Here is a 23009-nt window from a genome sequence, read left to right as displayed (position 1 = left end):
TTTTCATGTTACAACTGCACATGACCAGACCGTTAGATTAGCTGCGGGCGCTGTACGGGCATGTTGGTGTTTAGAGGAATTGAGTAGAATGTGAAGTTTGCTACTACATTTCAAAGCACTGTTTTTAATAAGACTACTGCTATTGGTGTTATATTAACATATACATATTTCTGGAATTACTTGTTTTAAAACTAAGAGCAGTAATACCACTACGGAAAAGACACAATGCTTTGCGAAGCAGAACTAATGGTAGTTACATGAGTTAGTTCTTAAATTTACAATTAAGTACTCATTAACAGAGCTTCCTCTCTGAAAATTCGTTATGACTCTCATTTCCTACGAATTCCTTTTCACAAATTACCCGACGCTTGTTTCTGATCAGTACATTATGGAGGACTTTAACAACAGTGACACGTTTATTAAAAGTTAGTACTGCTTTGTTTAACTAACAATACTGTGAACTGAAGAATAACCGATGATTGTGCCACCGCAAACGCTACTTCAAAGCGTCGATAATGTAGTTTTTCCCGATTTTCTCGCTATGTGTCATGTCTCTGTTCCACGAAGATATTCTTCTAGCCTCCTAAGAAAGATTACGGAAAGAAATCACTTATGGCTTAGACTATTATTACTTCTGTATTATATGTTAGTAAGCATTCGTGATTTATGGGTCCTAATAAAAACGTCTCGGTCCTAGGTTCGAACACAACCAGCGCTTAAATCTTGAATAAAAATCAACAGCATTGGTGGCCCAAGGCTTTCGGCAAAAGAAGTCACTCTTATTCTGTCAACGTCCTTGTCAAAAAGGGCAGAAGAGCGGAAAGAGGTTCAGGGCACTCTCTTGCCCTTGGGGTGGAAAACAGCCACTAAATCCGGAAGAGTCAGCGCTGATCAATAGCATAAGGATGCAGAATGCAATGGAAAACTCTACATTAAAGAGACATAATGTGTATCCACAGGACAAGTGGCCTGTAATTGAAAAAGTGTCATGACGATCTCTCCATTCACAAAAGGTTCCGGAATAGTTCCCCAATCCAGATCTCCGCAAGGGGACTGCCAAGAGGGAGGTGACCATGAGAAAAAGACTGGATAATCAACGGAAGGATAAAGTTTTACGGGTTGGGGCCTGGAATGTCAGAATTTTGAACGTGGAAGGGAGGCTAAAAAACCTGGAAATGGAACTGCAAAGGTTGAGTCTAGATACAGTGGGGGTCAGTGAAGTGAAATGGAAAGAACAAAAAGATTTCTGGTCAGGCGAGTACAGGATAATATCAATAGCAGTAGAGAATAGTAGAACGGGCGTACAGTTCTTTATGACTGGGAAGGTAGGGCAGAGAGCGTGTTACTGTGAACAGCTCAGAATCGACGACAAACCAGCACCAACAACGATAGTTCAGGTATAGATGCCGACGTCGCAAGCTGAAGATGAAGAGGTAGAGAAAGTAAGTGTGGTTATTGAATGGGTAATTCAGTCCTAAAGGGAGATGAAAATCTAATAGTCACGGAAGACTGGAATACAGTTGTAGGGGAAGGAGTGGAAGAAAAGGTTATGGGAGAATATGGTCTTGATACTAGGAATGAGAGAGGTGAAAGACTAATTGGGTCCGGCAATAAATTTGAGCTAGCAATAGCGAATGCTCTATTAATGAATCACAAGAGGGAGGGAGGGGGGTTACTTGAAAAGGCTGGGAGATATGGGAAGATTCAGCTAGATTACATCATGGTCAGGCAGAAATTGCGAAATCAGATACTGGATAGTAAGGCATAACCAGGAGCAGATATACACTCAGATCACAATTAAGTAGCGATGAAGAGTAGGCTGAAGTTCAAGAGACTGACCAGGAAGAATCAATACGCAAGGAAGTGAGACACGGAAGTACTAAGGAATGAAGAGTTAAGCTCGAAGTTCTCTAAGGCTACAGATACTTCAATAAGGAATAGTTCAGTAGGTACCTCAGCTGAACAGGAATGGACATCTCTAAAAATGGCAATCACAGAAGTTGGAAAGAAAAACATAGGTACAAAGAAGGTAACAGCGAAGAAACTTTTGAGTAACAGAGCAAATACTTCACTGGATCGACAAAAGAAGGTAGTAAAGAAATGTCCAGGGAAACTCAGGAATACAGAAATACAAGTCGCTTAGGAATGAAATAAACAGGAAATACAGGGAAGTTAAGGCGAAATGGTTGCATGAAAAATGTGAAGAAATCGAAAAAGAAATGACTGTCGGAAGGACAGACTGACTGTATAGAAAAGTCAATACAACCTTCGGTGACTTTGAGGGGACATTGTACGTGAAATTCGTTGAAATTTGAGATTTTCTGTTTTCTACTCCATAATGTACTTCGGACTTTCCACAAAACTTTTGGTATACAATACGTTAAAATCAGACAATTGTGAAACCTTCAAATAATATTTTCAATGATGACGTGTGACTGTCAAATTTCGTGGCTACGCATATGCTACCACAGTTGAGCAGTCATATCTTGGGGACTGCACAGTCTAAAAGGCTGTGAAGTGCTTTGTTTCGTGCCCACTGCTATGTCTCAGAAATTGGCAATACGAATAAACTAATCTGTCCTTTGTTTCTGATACTAGTTTTCGTTGAAAGTAGTGTGATTATCGGCTATTTTTGTAGTAAACTAACTACTATTGCTTTTTATACGTAAATAAGATGACTAAGCGTAAAAGTAACTTCAAGAAACGCAAATTTGCGGGTAACAGATATGTGAGACATGCATTTTCTTCTGAAGTACTTGAAAACATGTGTGCTAGAAATGAAGGAAACCACGATAATGTTTCTAAAAATGGTTCAAATGGCTCTGAGTACTATGGGACTTAACTTCTAAGGTTATCAGTCCCCTGGAACCTAGAACTACTTGAACCTAACTAACCTAAGGACATCACAGACATTCATGCCCGAGGAAGGATTCGAAACTGCGACCGTAGCGGTCGCGCGGTTCCAGACTGTAGCGCCTAGAACCGCTCGGCCACCCCGGCTGGCCGATAATGTTTCTGAAGTGACCACGCCCCCTAGTGCATCGAAAAGAAAAGTAACTTTAGAAACGGGTGACAGTGGCAAAAGTAATGATATTATGGACAACGTCATTATTGATCTGCAAATCCTTGCACAAGTTCTTTCTGAAACTGTCTCTTGCTGTCTTTGTGGTGGTGAAGTTAAGCTTTATGAGGATATTGGAGCTCCAATAGTTGTTGTGTTTAAATTAATTATTAAATGTCAGAAGTGCAAAAACGAAAAAGAATTTCATACTTCATCAAAGTGTTCCGGTAATGAATTGTATGGAACTAAAGTGAGACTTTTCTAAGGCCTTAGATGCATTGGTATAGGTGCAAGGGCTGGTAATGGTCTCTGCATTGTGTTGAATTTGCCAAAACTACCTTCTAGGTACACTAAATATGTAACAGCAATTGAGGACTCTGTAAATGCTGTGGCTGAAGATTCAGTGGATGCTGATACATCAGAAGCTGTTGACACAGACATCAGCATTGCTGTGGATGGATTCTTGCAAAAGCGTGGGTTTAGTTCTAAAAATGGTATTACTTGTGCAATAAGTATTCACAATGGAAAAGTTTTGGATTTTCAAGTTCTCAGTAAGTACTGCCTAGGTTGTACAATGAATCAGAAGAACAGATTACTTCATAAGCAGCAGTGTATACAAAATTATGATGGCACAAGTGGAGGAACGGAGGTAAAAGGAGCAGTTAACATTTTCTACCGTTCGTAGAAGGAGAGAGGTGTCAGATATGTGAATTACTTAGGTGATGGAAACAGCAAGGCTTTCATTGAAGTACAAAACAGTAAGCCACATGATGTTCCTATACAAAAACTTGAGTGTGTTGGCCATGTCAGGATAAGGATGGGAACACGTCTGCGTAACCTAAAAACCTAGCTGGGTAACACAAAACTGTCTGATGGCAAGACAATAAAATGTGCTCAGAGACAAACAGACAAAGTAGTTGATGAATTACAAGAATATTATGGGAAGGCCACTAGAGATAACTGTGTCAATTTTGAGAAGATTACAAGAGCTGTGTGGAGCACTTCCTTTCATCGAATATCAACCGATGAAAAGCCATGTCATGCTTTGTGTCCACCTACACCAAACACTTCGGGTAAATATAGGCAAGCTGAATTTTCTGTCACCCTGCATGAATTTACACATAAAGATTCTCTTCCTTTGGCAGTAATGGAGGCAATCAAACCTATGTATTTACATAGATCTGGAAAATCCTGAGCTAGTAAACAAGTGTTTACATGGTAATGAATGAATGCTTCAATAATGTTGTGTGGTGCTGTGTGCCTAAAAATGTATTAGTGGGCGTTATGACTCTAAAGTTAGCAATTTCTGTTGCTGTAATAATTTTTAGTGGTGGGAAGTATCAAAGACTTAACGTTCTGGAGAAGTTAGGGCTAAGATTTGGACAGAACACAGCTAAAGGACTACGGGAACTGGATGAATTTCGTGTACGTGAAGCAGAGTTAGCTGCTCAGCAAATGACAAAAGAAGCAAAAAAGAAAAGGAGGAGGCAAGCACTGGGCTATTGTGACATTGAAGAAGACACAGACTATGGGCCAGGGCAATTCTAGTGCATAAAAGATGCAGAAACGTAAGTATGTATAAGAATTTGTAATAAAAAAAGTTTTAAACCTCAATATCTCTGAACAACATTTTTTTCCAATAAATGACCCGTTTTCTAAAAAAGTACTGATGGTAGAGACATGGAATTTTCGCAGCATGCCAAGTGTGAGATTCAACACACATGGAACTAGAATAATTGAAATATTCTGAGTTGTTTTGTTTTTATGTTCATTTATTTATAAAATTCTGTCAAAAAATTGAGTGTTGGGAAAAAAACGATAACATGCCCCACAATACAATTTTAGTAATAACTCTAGTTCAGTGTATCAAGAAAGGTGCATTGAATAATTATGGAAAATTGTAAGTTGGTGCCTTAAAATGTTTCCAAGATAATGGGTCACAAAATTCGATAATTTAACATTGGCGGCATAGGACATACAATGCCCCCTTAAAAGCAACGGTGGTAATTCCACCAAGTTGCTGACAAGAATAATAAACAGAAGAATGCAAAAGAAAATTGAGGACGTGTTGGATGACGATCAGTTTAGCTTTAGGAACGGTAAAGAGACCAGAGAATCAGTTCTGACGTTGTGGTTGACACTGGAAGCAAGACTAAAGAAAAACAAAGCGCGTTTATAGGATTTATCGACCTGGAAAAAGCGTTCGACAGTGTCAGATGGTCCAAGATGTTCGAAATTCTGATAAAAATAGAGGTAAACTACAAGCAGAGACGTGTAATACACAAATGTACAAGAGCCAAGAGGGAATAATAAGAGTGGAAGAGCAAGAACAAAGTGCTCGGATTAAAAAGGGTGTAAGACAGGAATGTAGTCTCTCGCCCCTACTGTTCAGTCTATCCATCGAAGAAGCAATGATGAAACCAAAAGAAAGATTCCAGATTGGAATTAAAATTCAAGGTGAATGGATATCAATGATAAGATTCGATCATGATATTGCTATCCTCAGTGAAAATTAAGAAGAATTACAAGGTCTGCTAAGTGAAATGAACAGTCTAATGAGTACAGAATATGGATTGAGAGTGAATCGAACAAAGACTAATGAGAAGCAGCAGAAATGAGAACAGCGAAAAACTTAACATTGGGATTGATGGTCGCGATGTAGGTGAAGTTAAGGAATTTTGCTAGCTAGGCAGTAAAATAACTCATGAGACGAAGCAAGAGGAACATCAAAAGCAGATTAGCACTGGTAAAAAGGGCAATCCTGTCCAAGAGAAATCTACTAGTATCAAGCATACGTCTTCATCTGAGAAAGAAATTTCTGAGAATGTACGTTTGGAGCCGGGCGTTGTATGGTAGTGAAACATGGACTGTGGGGAACCGGTACAGAAAAGAATCGAAGCATTTGAGATGTGGTACTAGAGACGAATGTTGAAAATTTGGTGGACTGATAAGACAAGGAATGAGGAAGTTCTGCGCAGAGAGGAAAGAAAGATATGGAGAACACTGACAAGAAGATGGGACAGGATGATAGGACATCTGCTAATACATCAGGAGATACCTCCAAGATACTAGAGGGAGCTGTAGAGAGTAAAAACTGTAGAGGAGACAGAGACTGGAATATATCCAGCATACGAGGATAACTGAGGATATAGGTTGCAAGTGTTGCTCTGAGATGAAAAGGCGGACCGTATATAATGACCATATATATATGTGTGTGTGAGAGAGAGTTAGAGAGAGAGAGAGAGAGAGAGAGAGAGAGAGAGAGAGAGAGAGAGAGTCAAAGAAAAAGGAACAAACGATCATAATCTTTTCATCAAGTACAATAAATGTTCAAATGTGTGTGAATCTTATGGGACTTAACTGCTAAGGTCATCAGTCCCTAAGCTTACACACTACTTAACCTAAGTTATCCTAAGGACAAACATACACACCCATGCCCGAGGGAGGACTCGAACCTCCGCCGGAACCAGCCACACAGTCCAGGACTGCAGCGCCTTTGACCGCAAGTGCAATACTTCTTATTTAGAAACAGATAAAATATTAGGGTGAAATTAACCGTTCTGCCCTGTACATAAAGGAAATCGATTCCGAAAACGAGGCCTATTGGTCTACAGCCTTATTACACTTTCATAAATGTATCCTGTCTAGACCTATGCGATGTAGACATGATACATTTATGGAAATCGTAATGTATTCTTGTTACTGTTAATATTGAACGTTACATACGATTTTCTTCCTTTATTATAGTCTAAATGCTAATTTCTTCGCGAAAAGAATGTCGGTAAAGCATTTTCTTTCCACATCATTTCTCTAACCTGGTATTCGTAACTCGTAAACGGTTTGCGTATAAGAAACTTTTGTACTTTTCTGCTTCTGATCCATTACTTAACTTAGATCAGAGTTGTGTCTCATTCTGTTACCTAACTTCTATCAATCAACTTTTATCCGTCTCATTCAGTGATGTTATGAAATAATAACTTGTTAGTTTAGTGGCTCTGTCGGACCTCAGATTTTGATAAGCATTGGAGGTCTCGCTGTTATTATCTCGTGTATGACGTCAACCACTTCACGTAAATTACGGTTTCTTCGTTTCGCTTTCTTAGTTTACTTATCTATAGGAGTAATTTAGTGAGGGGATTTTCCCACAGAACAGGATGACCATACCACGCTGATCGCCGTTTCTGACTCGATTCAATTTTCAGCCATGGCTAATAAGGAAAATACGATCTGAGGACGGCGAAATAAATATAAAACAAGATTTATATCCACCTGTGGTGTAAGAATTACCACATATAGGTATATAATGCAAAAAACGCTTTTCGCAGAAAAGGCAATAGAAGCCATGTAGGGACTTCTTGTGCATACATTCATGTCATCCAGGCGACCAGAATGCAATTGAGTCTTGACCATTTGCGCAGTTCTTCGTGCGGTGAGTCTCACAAAACTTTTCGTTTTGTCCTTCATAAATCAAGTCGTACGAGTACCACGGCGATTCCTTAAACAAAATTTTCCTATTTCGTCCTGTATCCTTGTCCTGAACGCTCTAATTATAATTATATCGAAGAGATCCAATCTTCGTTCATTCCCTTGTTTCTTCCAGCTGTTGCTAAACTCACAGCACAAAACAATGTAGCCCTTAGAGGAATCATTACAAGCATCATTTAATCCTGTGTAATTCCGCCTGTCGATAATCCCGTGGATTCGATTAGGAAGTGAGGCCACTAGGCTGCGCAGGTACGTCGCATCCAGAATCTGGTGGGAGAATGTTCAGAAAGCCACTCACACATTGCTCCAGCCCGATGATTTGCTGTTGTAGTCTTTAAGTCCCTGAGTGAGCAATGGCCTCTTGCGAGGTGACCGACTCCAAGTGTTCATTGCGTGCAATTCCCGTCGCAATGATCTATCGCTAACAGGTTGGAATGGACCTTCATTCACTGCCTGCAGAAACTGCTGTCAGGTTTAAACGTCCACTGCATGCAGTTGGCGTGCAATGTGCTCTCGCTAACACGTTGGAATTTATTTATTTATTTATTTATTGTTCCGTGGGACCAAATTAAGGAGAAGTCTCCATGGTCATGGCACGAGTCAATACTTGAAATTATAACACGATATTAGAAACAGATAAAATGAAATATAAAAAAACATATTCAGGTGACGAGTCGTAAATTTAAATACAGAAAATCAACAATGTAACACTGGAATTTGCTTAATTTTTTAGCTCTTCCAGGAGCTCCTCGACAGAATAGAAGGAGTGAGCCATGAGGAAACTCTTCAGTTTAGACTTAAAAGAGTTTGGGCTACTGCTAAGATTTTTGAGTTCTTGTGGTAGCTTATTGAAAATGGATGCAGCAGAATACTGCACTCCTTTCTGCACAAGGGTCAATGAAGTGCATTCCACATGCAGATTGGACTTCTGCCTAGAATTAACTGCGTGAAAGCTGCTTACTCTTGGGAATAGGCTAATGATGCTAACAAGAAACGACATTAAAGAAAATATATACTGTGAGGGCAATGTAAGAATTCCGAGACTATTGAATAGGAGTCGACAAGAAGTTCTCGAACTTACACCACATATAGCTCGAACAGCCCGTTTTTGAGCCAAAAATACCCTTTTTGAATCAGAAGAATTACCCCAAAAAATAATACCATACGACATAAGCATATGAAAATATGCGAAGTAGACTACTTTTCGTGTTGAAGTGTCACTCATTTCAGATACTGTTCTAATGGTAAATAAAGCAGCATTTAGTTTCTGAACAAGATCCTGAACATGGGCTTTCCACAACAGCTTACTATCCGAACGCCTAGGAATTTGAACTGTTCCGTCTCGCTTATAATATGCCGATTCTGTATGATCAAAATATCGGTTCTTGTTGAATTGTGAGTTAGAAACTGTAAAAACTGAGTCTTACTGTGATTTAGCATCAAATTATTTTCCACAAGCCACGAAATTATTTCATGAACTACGTTATTTGATACTGTTTCACTATTACCCACAAGACCCTTCACTATCAAGCTAGTGTCATCAGCAAACAGAAATATTTTTGAATCACCTGTAATACTAGAAGGCATATCATTTATATAAATAAGAAACAGCAGTGGCACCAGCACCGACTCTTGGGGAACGCCCCACTTAACAGTGCCCCATTGGGACTGAGCATCACTACCACTCTCAATATTGCGGAGAATTACCTTCTGCTTTCTGTTCTTAAAGTAAGAGGCGAACCAATTGTAAGCTACTCCCTTTACTCCATAATGGTCCAACTTCTGCAGTAATATTTTGTGGTCAACACAGTCAAAAGCCTTCGTTAAATCAAAGAAAACACCTAGCGTTCGCAACCTTTTATTTAATCCGTCCAAAACCTCACAGAGAAAAGGGAATATAGCATTTTCAGTTGTTAAACCATTTCTAAAACCAAACTGAACATTTGACAGCAAATTATGTGAATTTAAATGCTCCAGTAACCTTGTATATACAACCTTCTCGATAACTTTAGCAAACACCGATGGCATAGAAATAGGTCTATAATTGTCAACATTATCCCTGTCTTCCTTTTTATAAAGTGGCTTCACTACCGAGTACTTTAATCGTTCATGAAACCGACCACTCCTAAAGGAAAAGTTACAGATATGGCTAAGTACTGGGCTAACATACATAGAACAATACTTCAGTATTCTGCTAGATACCCCGTCATATCCATGAGAGTTCTTGGTCTTTAGTGATTTAATTATTAACTCAATCTTCCTCTTGTCAGTATCATGGAGGAGCATTTCAGGTAACAGTCTCGGAACACTTTTTTCTAAGAGCGCTATATGATTCCCTGTTGGGACTAGGTTTCTATTTAGTTCACCTGCTATATTCAGAACGTGATTATTAAATACTGTACATACAAGCGACTTATCAGTAACACGGAAATTCCCACTAGGCACTGATTCTATATCCTCGACCTGTCTCTGCAGACCAGCCACTTCCTTTACGACTGACCATATGGTTTTAATTTTATCCTGAGACTTAGCTATTCTATCTGCATACCACATACTTTTTGCCTTCCTAATAACATTTTTAAGCACCATACAATACTGTCTGTAATGGGCTGCTGCATTTAGATTTTGACTGTTTCTAACGTTTTGATAGAATTGCCACTTTGTTCTACAAGATATTCTTATCCCTCTAGTCAGCCACCAAGGCTGCCTGTTTGTGCTAGTACCCTGTTTTGAACGTTCTAACGGAAAGCAACTTTCAAAGAGCACGAGAAATGTCTTGAGAAAAGCATTATATTTATCGTCTACTATATAAACATCTTGCCACTCTTGTTCCTTGATAAGGTTTACAAAGGTCTCTACAGCAACTGGATCAGCTTTCCTAAACAGCTGATGACTATATTTAACACGTGTTGTTGCACAAAAATCTTTTAGAGTTAAAATTTGTGCATCATGATCTGAAAGGCCATTCACCTTTTTGCTAACAGAATGCCCTTCTTGTAATGAGGAATGAACAAAAATGTTGTCTATGGTTGTTCTACTGTTCCCTTGCACTCTCGTTGGAAAGAATACGGTTCGCATAAGATTATATGAATTAAGGAGGTCTACCAGCATCCTCTTCCTTGGACCTTCATTCACTGCTTGCAGCAATTGCTGTCTGGTTTGGGAGTGATTTTGTTTCACAAGCTGCGAAACGCGCCTCCGGGTCCACTCAGTCAGAATATTTTTCCGACTACAATTCTAATTTCGTGCTTCCTGGCCACGAGTTACACCACTGCTTTTAGATACGTTGAACAATCCGCCGCGAAACACCAACAAATCCAGCAGCTTCACACATCGTATAGCCTTGGGCACTGCCAAGCACGTTGCCCCTTTTGTCACTCTTGTCACGTCCTTACATTTATCCATTTTTACACATAACTTCCGCTTGAAACATAAATGTCTCACTAATCGATACTGCCTTATGATCACGTACAGGCAGTGCGCGCACGGTTGAGTACCTCACTTCATCGTTGCCCTAACTGTAAAGGCTTAACGAATCATCTGTGCGTGCGCAGTGGGATAACTCAACTTTTTGTCTGGTAATCTTATATCATCATACAACGGTACCTATATTAAGGAAAAAAAGAAGAAATGAAACTGTTCGCAGTACTCACGAACCGTTTCTCATAGTGAATGAGTGTTGGTATGTTTCTTGATGTTTAACTGTGTCAAATTCAATCAAAACTGAGCAACTCAGTGGCAGCGCGCGAGCAATTTACCAGTCGTGCTTTTGCGCCCCACCTGAACGAAAAGCTGTCGAAATTCCTGTGCACTCTCAGACAAAACAACTCGCTGACACTGCAGAAGAGGCGCCTGCAGTAAGCTACTCGTACACTACCGACTAGGTGGTCGATATGATTTAACGTGTCACAAAATTCAATCCTGTGTAGGCTATGTTGTCTTACGTGCTACCGTAGTAACATTTTAGCTTATTAATATTTACAAGGGATTTCAAATTGATTCCGTATTTCTAGGTTTCCAGAAGCTTTTGGCGCTGTACCTCACAATTGCGTGTTTATGGAATATCATCTCAGTCATGCGACTGGAATCGTGATTTCCTGTCAGAGAGATCGCAGTTCGTTGTAACTAACGGGAACTCATCGAGTAAAACAGAATTGATTTATAGCGTTCCCCAGGGTCCTTTTATATGCCCTGTCCTGTTCCTTATCTATATAAACGAATTCGGAGACGATCCGAGCAGCAAGCAGTCTTAGGTTGTTTGCAGATGATTCTGTCGTTTATCGACTAGTAAAGTCATCATAAGATCAAAACAAACTGCAAAACGATTTAGAAAAGATGTCTGAATTATGCGAAAATTGGCGATTGACCCTAAATAATGAAAAGTGTGAGGTCATAAGCGCTAAAAGGAATCCGTTAAACTGTGGTTCCGGGTTCCCGGATTCGATTCCCGGCGGGGTCAGGGATTTTCTCTGCCTCGTGATGGCTGGGTGTTGTGTGCTGTCCTTAGGTTAGTTAGGTTTAAGTAGTTCTAAGTTCTAGGGGACTGATGACCGTAGCTGTTAAGTCCCATAGTGCTCAGAGCCATTTGAACCAAACTGTGGTTACACGATAAATCAGTCAAATCCAAAAATCTTAAATTCAACTAAATACCTAGGAATTACAATTACGAACAACTTAAATTAGAAAAAACGAATATAAAATATTGTGGGGAAGGCGAAACAAAGACTGCAAGTTGTTGGCAGAACACTTAGAAGCAACACTTCTACTAAAGAGACTGCTTATACTACGCTTGTTCGTCCGCTTTTGGAGTATTGTTGCGCGGTGTGGGATCCTCACCAGATACGATTAACGGAGTACATCGAGAAAGTTCAAAGAAGAAGAGCAGCACGTTTTGCATTATCGATAAATGGGGGAGTGAGTGTGACGGACATGATACAGGATTTGGGGTGGACATCATTAAAACGCGTTTCTCGTTGCGGCGGGATCCTGTCACGAAATTTCAATTACCAGCTATCACCGCCGAATGCGAAAATATTTTGTTGACGCTGACCTACATATGGAGAAACGATAATAGTAACAAAATTGGGGGAATCAGAGCTCGCACGGGAAGATCTAGGTGTACTGTTTTTTCCGCTCGCTGTTCGAGGGTGGAATAATAGAGAATCATTGTGAAAGTAGTTCGATGAACCCTCTGCCAGGCACTTAAGCTTCGTTTGCAGAGCATCCGTGTAGCTGAAGATGTAATAAAAAGCAATATATGACTAGCAGTGGACAAAGCAGTATTCATTTTGTCCCAACTACGTTGCCTGAATGGAGTTTGACAATAGTCATCGAGACGTAATGTAGTTCATTTCTGAGTCTTTTCTAAGTTACAAACTCCCCTTCTTTATCTACAAATGCAAGCAATGTATTCTGCAACATTTAAACCGTCGTTCCTGCGCCTGCCGCCGTAATTAATATAATAAAAATTTTCCTTCGCGATGAAGTTCTCAATACGATACAAATTTCTGACGAGAAAAGAGGTGTCGCATCTGTAAAACACGAAGCAGTATATATAGAAAGCACCGTCTCCCAGAAAATGCAATCTCATTAAGTGTTCACAGTATCAGCAGATGTGCACTCGGCTCAGCGTGTGCCGCGGCGCGCTAAACACGCTGCACTGAGAGGTAGCGTCTGACGTAATCGCTACTTCTGGAGCAGCTTGGCTGTGTGTCAAGACAGTAAACGCGTCGCCACCATCAGCTGGAGATTTCTCCCAGGTCACCCAGCTGTGTTGCGTTTATAGCAATCAATGGATCTCATAACTTCACCAAAGTGAAAATGGACGTAATTATTACCATAATTTTTCTCTATATTTAGCATGTCTCAAAGACACATAACGCTTTTGAGCGCATCTCTTACGCCTGCAAATAGACAAACTACACTGCCTGACAAAAACTGAAGCACCCAGAAGGGGAGGAGTAAACGAAATCTAACTTCACGGGTTGAGAGAGAGTGTTGCGTTGCTTCAGTGTTTTCAAAACTAAGTCAAACTCAAAAGGAACTTCGGAGTACGAGCACCATAATAGTATGACGTTGCACCGCCTCTGGCTTGGATCCATGTACTGATTAGGTTGGCAAAAGAGACATAAAGTTTCCTGAAGCAAGGTGACCTACAGTTGTTGCAGCTGATCCCTGTATCCTCGACTCTGGCGCTGGATCGAAGTTGACGTCCGAACTGGTCCCCTACATGTTCTATTGAGAACACATGCTGACATGCTGCTGACCACGGGAGAACTTCGGCATCACGCAGACACCTCATATAGAGACATGTGCCATGTGTGAACCAGCACTGTCCTGCTGAAAAATGGCACCGCCATAGTGGCGCGTGAGAGATAATGCTCGGGACGCAGGATGTTCGTGACGTACCGTTGTCCCATCAGAGTTCCCTGAATCACTACCAGCCGTGACCTACAGACATATCCGATGGCTCCCCACGCTGTGGCGCCAGAAGTAACGCCACTGCGCCCCTGCAAAACATTGGAAGAAAGGGTCATTTCCCCAGGTCACCGCCCTACTCTCCGACGATTGTCATTCATGGTAGTGCAGAATCGCGATTCATTGCTGAACACAATGCGACACCATACCTCAGCAATCCATGCTTTTGTTCATGGCGCTACTGCAATCGCGGCCGTTTGTGTTTCGTTGTTAATGCCAACCTAGGGATGGGACAGTAATTCCCTAGTCTGGCACCTGCTGATCTTCGACCAGTGGTAAGAGATGACACAGAATGTTGCACGGAGTCAGTTACTTGCTTGGGACAGTCAGGGATGTGAAGGGATTCAGATGTACTTGGTGCACAATACGACGGTTCTCCCTTGCGGGAATCAGACGTCATCGACCCTCTCGTTGCCAGACAGTCCAACATCGGGTCACTGACATGTCTGAATACCCCACAAATCTGGGTACTGCATGATTCGATCAGTCGGCCAACTGGAGACCTATAATGAAACTCTGCCGGGTACTGATAACGCTGTCTCACATGAATACGTGGCATTAATACGTCCTTCACAGTAGTCACTCAACATCTGACGCTCTTCACGCTCCTTAGATATGCTACTGGGCCTCGAAACAACACTAAACACGAGCAACACTAAAGCTCTCCGGTGGTTGGTCTACTTCACAGAGGATTGCAACCGTAATCACTTACATACACGCCGATGGCGTGTACATTTACGAACGTGTAATGACATTCGACCATGTCTTCTGGTTGATTCACTTTTTTGTTATGCAGTATTTGTCCAAGTCAGTCTCCAAATTATAGTTGTCTGAGGCATGCAAACAATAACTTTGTCATCTCATGTAAAAATTACAATTTTTAGCGTCATAATGATCAGGCAGACTTCCGAAAACCATGTACAAATATTAGAGGGCCCGCTTGTATTACAGGTACTTTGAACTTTAAGTTAGTATATCACAAAATATTAAGTTTTGGCTACGCAGACCTTACTATAATTTCAAATGTTAATCAATTTTACAAAATTCTATGCCGCTGCCATTGCCATTCGTTTTGTTGCCATTCGTTTTGTTGTTCTTCTTCTTTCTGTCAATTGTGTAATATATTTCGCTTTGTGAAACTTCATAGGTCCTCCAGCGAACCATCCACAGCCCTAGGATGCTCTTCGTTCTAGAGATCAATAATACTTTAATAACGCGCCATTATTGTTGGATTAATGTATGAAAAACGTAAAGATTTCGAACATCAACAACCTAACTGGACACAAATATAAACGATGTATTGTGGTCGCGAATTTTTTTTGTCTCTGATCGCCGATCTTGTGTTTATATTTAATCACCGCTCGATTCGTTGTCAGATGTGCTACTACCTTGCCGTATTAGGACTCTTCCTTTACGTTTTCTCCACTTCCATTTTTCTGACGCTTCACACGGTATTTCACTCTTTACACACGCTGCAAATTTTCTGTGGAGTTAAAATACTGATCCAGTCCCTTGACATATGCAGTTTGCTGTCCACAGAGAAGGATTTTCATCTTTTTCATATATTGCGTTCCAGTTGCCGTAATTTACAATCATACGTGCTAGAAAGCACATTATATCCATCTAAACTGTAGCAACAATTTACTACAAGTTTTCATCGCCCATCACAACGTATGTTTCAGTACGTTAAAATTACACAACACTAGAATTCGCGTTATGTTTCTAACTGTTCTGTAATTTGCAATGTACGGAACTAGATAAAATTTTTTTTATAAAATTCGGTTATGCATGCCAACTTTTAATTACATCCAAGAGCTTTCTGTTAAGAATATAAGCACACATCGGTAAAGCGAGTCTGTCAGTAACTTTCAACGTCCATAGCGCTTTATTTGGTGGTGTAGCAAGTTCGTATTACAGAAATTAAAAGGATTAAGCGTTCCACATCTCTGAAGTGTCTCTTCCTAGATCAAAACAAACTGTATTCAGATAAAAAATTTTGCAACATGAACGATGATAAATAAATACAATAATAATTGACAGAACACATGTGAATCAAAGGACATGGAAAAAATAGCAGTGCACGAATTACGGTGTAGACAGCAATAATATTTTGTTTTGATGGATGTCTGATGGACAGGCAACTAATATCCTGCGTCGAGGTTAGAGCGCTGAAACGCTGAACGTAGATTTACTATTCGTTGCTAGATGAAGGGGGCAACAGGTTCTCTGCTTTGGGAGAAATCTTCGCGACGGGATTTTGAAGTTATCCAAGCTGTAACAGCTGATTCCAATACGTCGTGTTGTCATATCTCTTCAACTAGCCTCTTGCTGCAGCACTGCAGAGAATGATAAAGCTACTACAGAGTACATTCATCATATTCCGAACGACAAGAATACTATATCGACTCGTTATACAAAAATAAATTATAATGTCTTGGTGAATCAGAGCTGCAACTCCAAGTTGCTAAATTAGTATTCAGGAGGTGCTGTAAATTTGATTTAGGTTTCACGCAGCTCCCATAGTTTGCTTCAGTTGAACAGGTAGATTCAGTCTCTTTAGAATTGCGAAACGCGCTCGACTCTGTAACGTACCTTCGATTACTAACGAAGATAAACATACTGAGTATCTTTGCAAATATGTGATTTGACTAATAGAGGAGAATGATGCAAAGAAACCAAACTAATCGGGTGCTCGTCGAGGATGCTTAATATTTGCTGCGCTGAATATACGTAAAAAATTTATCTGACAGGATAGCAGCACTATAACTTATTTTAATTACTATGCTGTTTGTCCAGAAAAAGTATCGTATTTCGAGAGATCATAATTGATTGCAGAAAGACTCTGACAAATTTTTCACCCGTTGTAATGAATGAGAGCTATCTTTAAATATGGATACAGTAAAATGTAACATAGATGAAGAAAGGTAAAGAACCCTGACTGTCTGATTACAAGTTTGCTGGTGCACATATTGACCAAATCTTATCGTATAAGTATTGAGGAGTAATACTAAGAAACGATAATGCTGAATTGTAACGATCATAAAATTAGTATAAGGAAAGGGGAAAGGAAGACAGAATTGCTGAAAGGGTTCTGAGAAGGATTCTGTAGGGGTGATCGTATACAAGTGACCAGCTCTATTGTTCCAGTGTTCGGTTTCGTTAACAAGCAGACTTGGCAGTAGACATGCAGCATGCTGATAGGATCGTACCAGCTCGGTACAACCCACACGAAAGTATAACAGAAACGCCCGGAAAACTTAAATTGAAACCCTAGGTAGTCAGTCAGTTCATGGGAAACCATGTTTGCTACGGCCTGTATTCGGGAAAGACTGTTTGACGATTGTGCTGCCACTATCGCACACCTCGCGTAGCAATCATGAGAATAAGGTAGATTATGGCGCTTACAGAGGCTTATGGACAGTCATTTTGCTCTCGTTCGGATCGCGAATGGAATAGGAAAGAAAATCGATAATTTTGGCACGATATATCCTCCGCCATGCAGGGCACAGTAGCTTACGGTGTATATTTAAGTTACTGTACATAAATATTATTTCGAGAAGAGCCAGTTCGACGTATGGAATCCCTGTGAACGTATTTGTATTGTTGTTAAAAGTTACGCTAAAATACGTACACTATCTGATGAAAGGCATCCTGTTAGTGGACATTAGCATGAGGTGCGGGCATCCTTTGTCTTTATGACGCTTTAAACTCTGCTGGAGGCACTTTCAATGAAATGACTAGATGTTTGTGGAGGAATGGCAGCCCGTTCTGCCTCAGCAGCCGAAACTAGGGAAGGTAGTGATGTTAGACACTTGGGGTGTGAAGCGGAGTCGAACTTTCTAACTCGTCCCATAGTGCTCCATTGCGTTCATGTCGGGACTCTTGGCAGGTCAATCCATTTCAGGAATGGCATTGTCCAAAAACCATTGCCTCGAAGATGTTGCTCTGACTTAGTGCGTTGTCATACCGATACAATCATCGTCTACCGTCCGCACTACAGAATGCTGTAAAAGGTGTTCCCATTCTTAGCATTTTTTTAAACATTGTTTAACAGTGAAAAACTTCACCATACCGTAACATCACCTGCTTCGTATTTAACCGTTAGCACTACACATGATTGCAGGTAACGCTCTCCAGGCATTCGCCAAGCCCGAAGCATTCTATCGGATTTTCACAGGGTATATCCTGATTCATTCGCGTTTTCAGTCATCAATTGCCCGGTGGCGTCGCTTTGTAAATCAGCCCAATTGTCGTTCAACATTGACTAGAAAAATGTATGTCTTATAATAAACTGCTCGACCATTGTATCCCATTATTTTTAACTCCCTACTCAAAGGTTTTGAGTTATGGAGAGCTGATACCACTTTGGAACTCAAGTATAATTCCTTCTGTTGAATTAATGCGAATTTTTCCACCACCGCAATACTCGACGATCCCTGACATTCTGTATATGAACTCTGCCGGGTCTCGGTTTATCTCTTGTTGTTCCATCGCGTTTCCACTTTACAATCACACCACCGTGAATCAATTTGGGCAGCTTTAGAAGGCATGAAATGTCCCTGATGTATCTGTTACTCAGGTGACAAGGAACGACTGGTCTCTTTTCGAAGTCATTGACCTCTCCTTATCGACGTCTTTTGCTGTTACTGCTTCTCTAGTCACAACAGAATAGCTCCCGCCTCCATTTGTACTGGTGGATCCACCCTTCGTAATATCTAGTGGTCAATTCCGCATTACATGGGGGCGTCCAGATACTTTTGATCATATAGTGTAAGTCTAGTTTGTAAAATACTAGGTATCTTGCTTTAATATAAGATATTCTCCAAAGGCTCTAGCCTGACCGCAATCGCCAACTGAATAGATGAAATTTGTTTTTGGAATGGATCAGCCTTGTGCAGAGCACAATTTTTTCTCTTCCCTTCTATTACCCAGATGTGTTTCGCTGAAGTTTCAGCATCATCAGTGGCCTTTCATTTTCTTTCTATTAACCAATGTCAAAAATCCTCTTTACTTCTTGTAGACATATAAATTCGAGTTTTTAAAAACGTATGTACAAAGAATTGGCCAACTGCGAATAGGACTCGCGCTACGAGGGCTCCGTAAAAACTCAGTTATGTATATAGATAGTTCATTCATCCCGGGGATTAACAACCTTGACGATTTTTACCCGTTATCGATATCGATACTCGTAAGATAGCGAGATTTGCGACAGTATTTTAAGTTTAAATCTTTCGTCTAATTCGTAGGAAAAAAGCGACAGAAAGACAGTTGAATAAATGATACACAATTTTTTTCCTGTGAGATATGATTACAAATTAACAGTTTCCGAATTCTTTCCTTTAGCTGTACGTGAAGCCTTGCTTCTTTCCTAATTTTATGACTCCATTTCAACGAGAAGTACCCTCTAGGTTTTGATGAGTGAGTTTGCGAGTATAGAAGTATGTGGTGTAAATTGCCGTATCTTTTGATTAAACTGACTTAGATGCTTCTTTTTTACACAGCCAAAGGACCGTAGAAATTAGTACGTGACATTATGTTCTGTTGTGTACATCTATCGTACTTGTTATTCAGAAAAAGGCGTCTTATCAGGCGGACAGACAGACAGACGGATAACAAATGACAAAAGTATATTCTTTTTATGTGATATAATTATAAATGGACAATTTTCATACTTTTTACTTTAGTTGTATAGCGAAACTTTGTTTCTTGCAAAATTTAATGATTCTAAATCAATGGGAACTATCCTACAGGTTTTGATGAGTGAGTTTACGAATAACAAAATGTGACGTAAATGACCCTAACTTTTGCTTGCATTGACTTACAAGTTTATATATTTCACACCTTCAAGACACCATATATCTTAGTATGTGACATAAATTTCAACTTGATAGTCCATTTGTTCCTGAGGAAAAGGGGTCTTAAGAGTCGGACGACAGACAGACAGGTGGATATACGAACAACAAAGTAATCCTTTATAAGGGTCCGGTTTTCACCGATTGAGGCACGGAACGCTAAAAACTCGAACTTATATGTGTACAAGTAGTAAAGAGCATTTTTCCTGTTATTTAACAGAAAGAGAATATTAGCCCAGAGATGATGCTGAAAGTTCAGCGAAAAGTGTATGGGAAATAGAAGAAAAGAAAAAAAAAATTCGTTTTGCTCTAGGAGGACGCCTTCCAAAAACATATTTATTTGTAAGCAAACACGGAGAGAAGAGTTTCATCCTCGAGATCATTACTGAACAAATGTGAGTTTTGCGTCATTTTACAAAGGGCGCTGGCGACGTTGTGGTGGGTGTGTGCCGACAGGAGCAGAGCGAGCAGCCGCAGCCGCAGCATGTCGGAGTGGCAGCTGTTTCGGAGCAAGCGCGTCGTCCTGGACGAGGGCGTGCAGGAGGCGTCGATCTACGTGACGCCGGAGGGCCGCATCCACCGCATCGTCACCGCCAGCGACCGCGCAGCCGGCAGGGCAGACGCCCCCTACCTGCCGCAGGGCGCCACGGTGTGTAGCCCGCGCTTTCCCTGTACTGCTCTTATTCTGGAATTTTTCTTTATTTTTTTGATAATTTCTCTTACACTGAATCTTTTTTTACACGTGGATTTCCATCACTGAATTCGAAAGCATGGCTTTTGGGTGGTGGAAGGAGGAGGCAGAATTAACGAGCCTTTTCTTTATACAACTTTAATCTACATTAATTAAAACTTCCGAGCTGAAATGCGGTTGTCCATATATAAAACTTCTTCTCCTTCCTGACGTTTCGTTGCCTACTGCGGGCAACATCTTCCGAGGTGAGTCGGCGACTGGCTGCTAGGTGCTCGAGGTCCCGCTTATATAGAGCGCTTAAGGGGCTCCGGAACGCCCTATACTTGCAATGTTAAAATAACGCTTATAAATTACATCTTTCCTCACAAAGTACACTCCTGGAAATGGAAAAAAGAACACATTGACACCGGTGTGTCAGACCCACCATACTTGCTCCGGACACTGCGAGAGGGCTGTACAAGCAATGATCACACGCACGGCACAGCGGACACACCAGGAACCGCGGTGTTGGCCGTCGAATGGCGCTAGCTGCGCAGCATTTGTGCACCGCCGCCGTCAGTGTCAGCCAGTTTGTCGTGGCATACGGAGCTCCATCGCAGTCTTTAACACTGGTAGCATGCCGCGACAGCGTGGACGTGAACCGTATGTGCAGTTGACGGACTTTGAGCGAGGGCGTATAGTGGGCATGCGGGAGGCCGGGTGGACGTACCGCCGAATTGCTCAACACGTGGGGCATGAGGTCTCCACAGTACATCGATGTTGTCGCCAGTGGTCGGCGGAAGGTGCAAGTGCCCGTCGACCTGGGACCGGACCGCAGCGACGCATGGATGCACGCCAAGACCGTAGGATCCTACGCAGTGCCGTAGGGGACCGCACCGCCACTTCCCAGCAAATTAGGGACACTGTTGCTCCTGGGGTATCGGCGAGGACCATTCGCAACCGTCTGCATGAAGCTGGGCTACGGTCCCGCACACCGTTAGGCCGTCTTCCGCTCACGTCCCAACATCGTGCAGCCCGCCTCCAGTGGTGTCGCGACAGGCGTGAATGGAGGGACGAATGGAGACGTGTCGTCTTCAGCGATGAGAGTCGCTTCTGCCTTGGTGCCAATGATGGTCGTATGCGTGTTTGGCGCCGTGCAGGTGAGCGCCACAATCAGGACTGCATACGACCGAGGCACACAGGGACAACACCCGGCATCATGGTGTGGGGAGCGATCTCCTACACTTGCCGTACACCACTGGTGATCGTCGAGGGGACACTGAATAGTGCACGGTACATCCAATCCGTCATCGAACCCATCGTTCTACCATTCCTAGATCGGCAAGGGAACTTGCTGTTCCAACAGGACAATGCACGTCCGCATGTATCCCGTGCCACCCAACGTGCTCAAGAAGGTGTAAGTCAACTACCCTGGCCAGCAAGATCTCCTGATCTGTCCCCCATTGAGCATGTTTGGGACTGGATGAAGCGTCGTCTCACGCGGTCTGCACGTCCAGCACGAACGCTGGTCCAACTGAGGCGCCAGGTGGAAATGGCATGGCAAGCCGTTCCACAGGACTACATCCAGCATCTCTACGACCGTCTCCATGGGAGAATAACAGCCTGCATTGCTGCGAAAGGTGGATATACACTGTACTAGTGCCGACATTGTGCATGCTCTGTTGCCTGTGTCTATGTGCCTGTGGTTCTGTCAGTGTGATCATGTGATGTATCTGACCCCAGGAATGTGTCAATAAAGTTTCCCCTTCCTGGGACAATGAATTCACGGTGTTCTTATTTCAATTTCCAGGAGTGTATTTGAGGTAGGAAGTTGAACTTTTTACAGATTATTTAGTGGAATATGGGCTACAACTTAACACAGGGATTTTACAAAATTTTAGTTCAGTTATTAAAGATGATTTTTTTCAATTGTAATGAAAATTCACAACATTTTTTTGCAATTTTTTATTTATATATTCAAAAATATACAGTATTTTGGAAAAAGGCTGTGTTAAATTATGCAGAAGGTACTGTGTAACATTTACTGAAAGTTTAAAACAAATATGTTTGGAAGATCCTTAGAAAACATGTAATTAGTATGAGAAAATAAAAGTTTTGTGAATCGAGCGACAAAGATTGGATTAACTTTTTAGTGCATTCCAGGTCCATAGGATGGATTATCTTCATCCTCTGCAAACTCCTCCTCCAGCTTCCTCTTGTTCCTCCTCCTGTTTACTCTTGCTTGTATTTCTAGACTCTTTACAGCCCTGTCTGCAGCCCGAAGGCGTTCCTTGTCTAAAGCAAGCATCGCTCGTACCATGTTAGAACCTATCTTCATTCCCATATTTCTAAATACCTTGCACCTTACAATGTTGCCATCATTGAAAGTCGAAACAGCATCATACACACCAAAGTGAAGTGTTTCTATTCCAACAAATACAGTCTTGGGTATTCTCGACCATAG

The 23009-nt window shown here is 41.4% G+C and overlaps 2 protein-coding genes across 2 annotated transcripts in view; one reads left to right on the top strand and one right to left on the bottom strand.

Moving 5' to 3' along the window:
• LOC126251301 (allantoinase) overlaps nucleotides 1-23009 on the top strand; it is a 262302-nt gene that overhangs the window by 30197 nt on the left and 209096 nt on the right. Inside the window, exon 2 of the mRNA XM_049951628.1 lies at nucleotides 20332-20524. Within this exon, the coding sequence (XP_049807585.1) occupies nucleotides 20360-20524 (165 nt within the window). The 5' untranslated portion in view covers nucleotides 20332-20359. The remainder of the gene's footprint in view (nucleotides 1-20331; nucleotides 20525-23009) is intronic.
• LOC126252470 (uncharacterized) overlaps nucleotides 1-23009 on the bottom strand; it is a 1574240-nt gene that overhangs the window by 1481356 nt on the left and 69875 nt on the right. The window lies entirely within an intron of this gene.

Source organism: Schistocerca nitens, chromosome 4 (assembly GCF_023898315.1).
Source record: "Schistocerca nitens isolate TAMUIC-IGC-003100 chromosome 4, iqSchNite1.1, whole genome shotgun sequence".
Taxonomy (NCBI): domain Eukaryota; kingdom Metazoa; phylum Arthropoda; class Insecta; order Orthoptera; family Acrididae; genus Schistocerca; species Schistocerca nitens.
The sequence above is the reverse complement of the archived record's forward strand: the minus strand, read 5'-3'. Positions and strand labels throughout refer to the sequence as shown.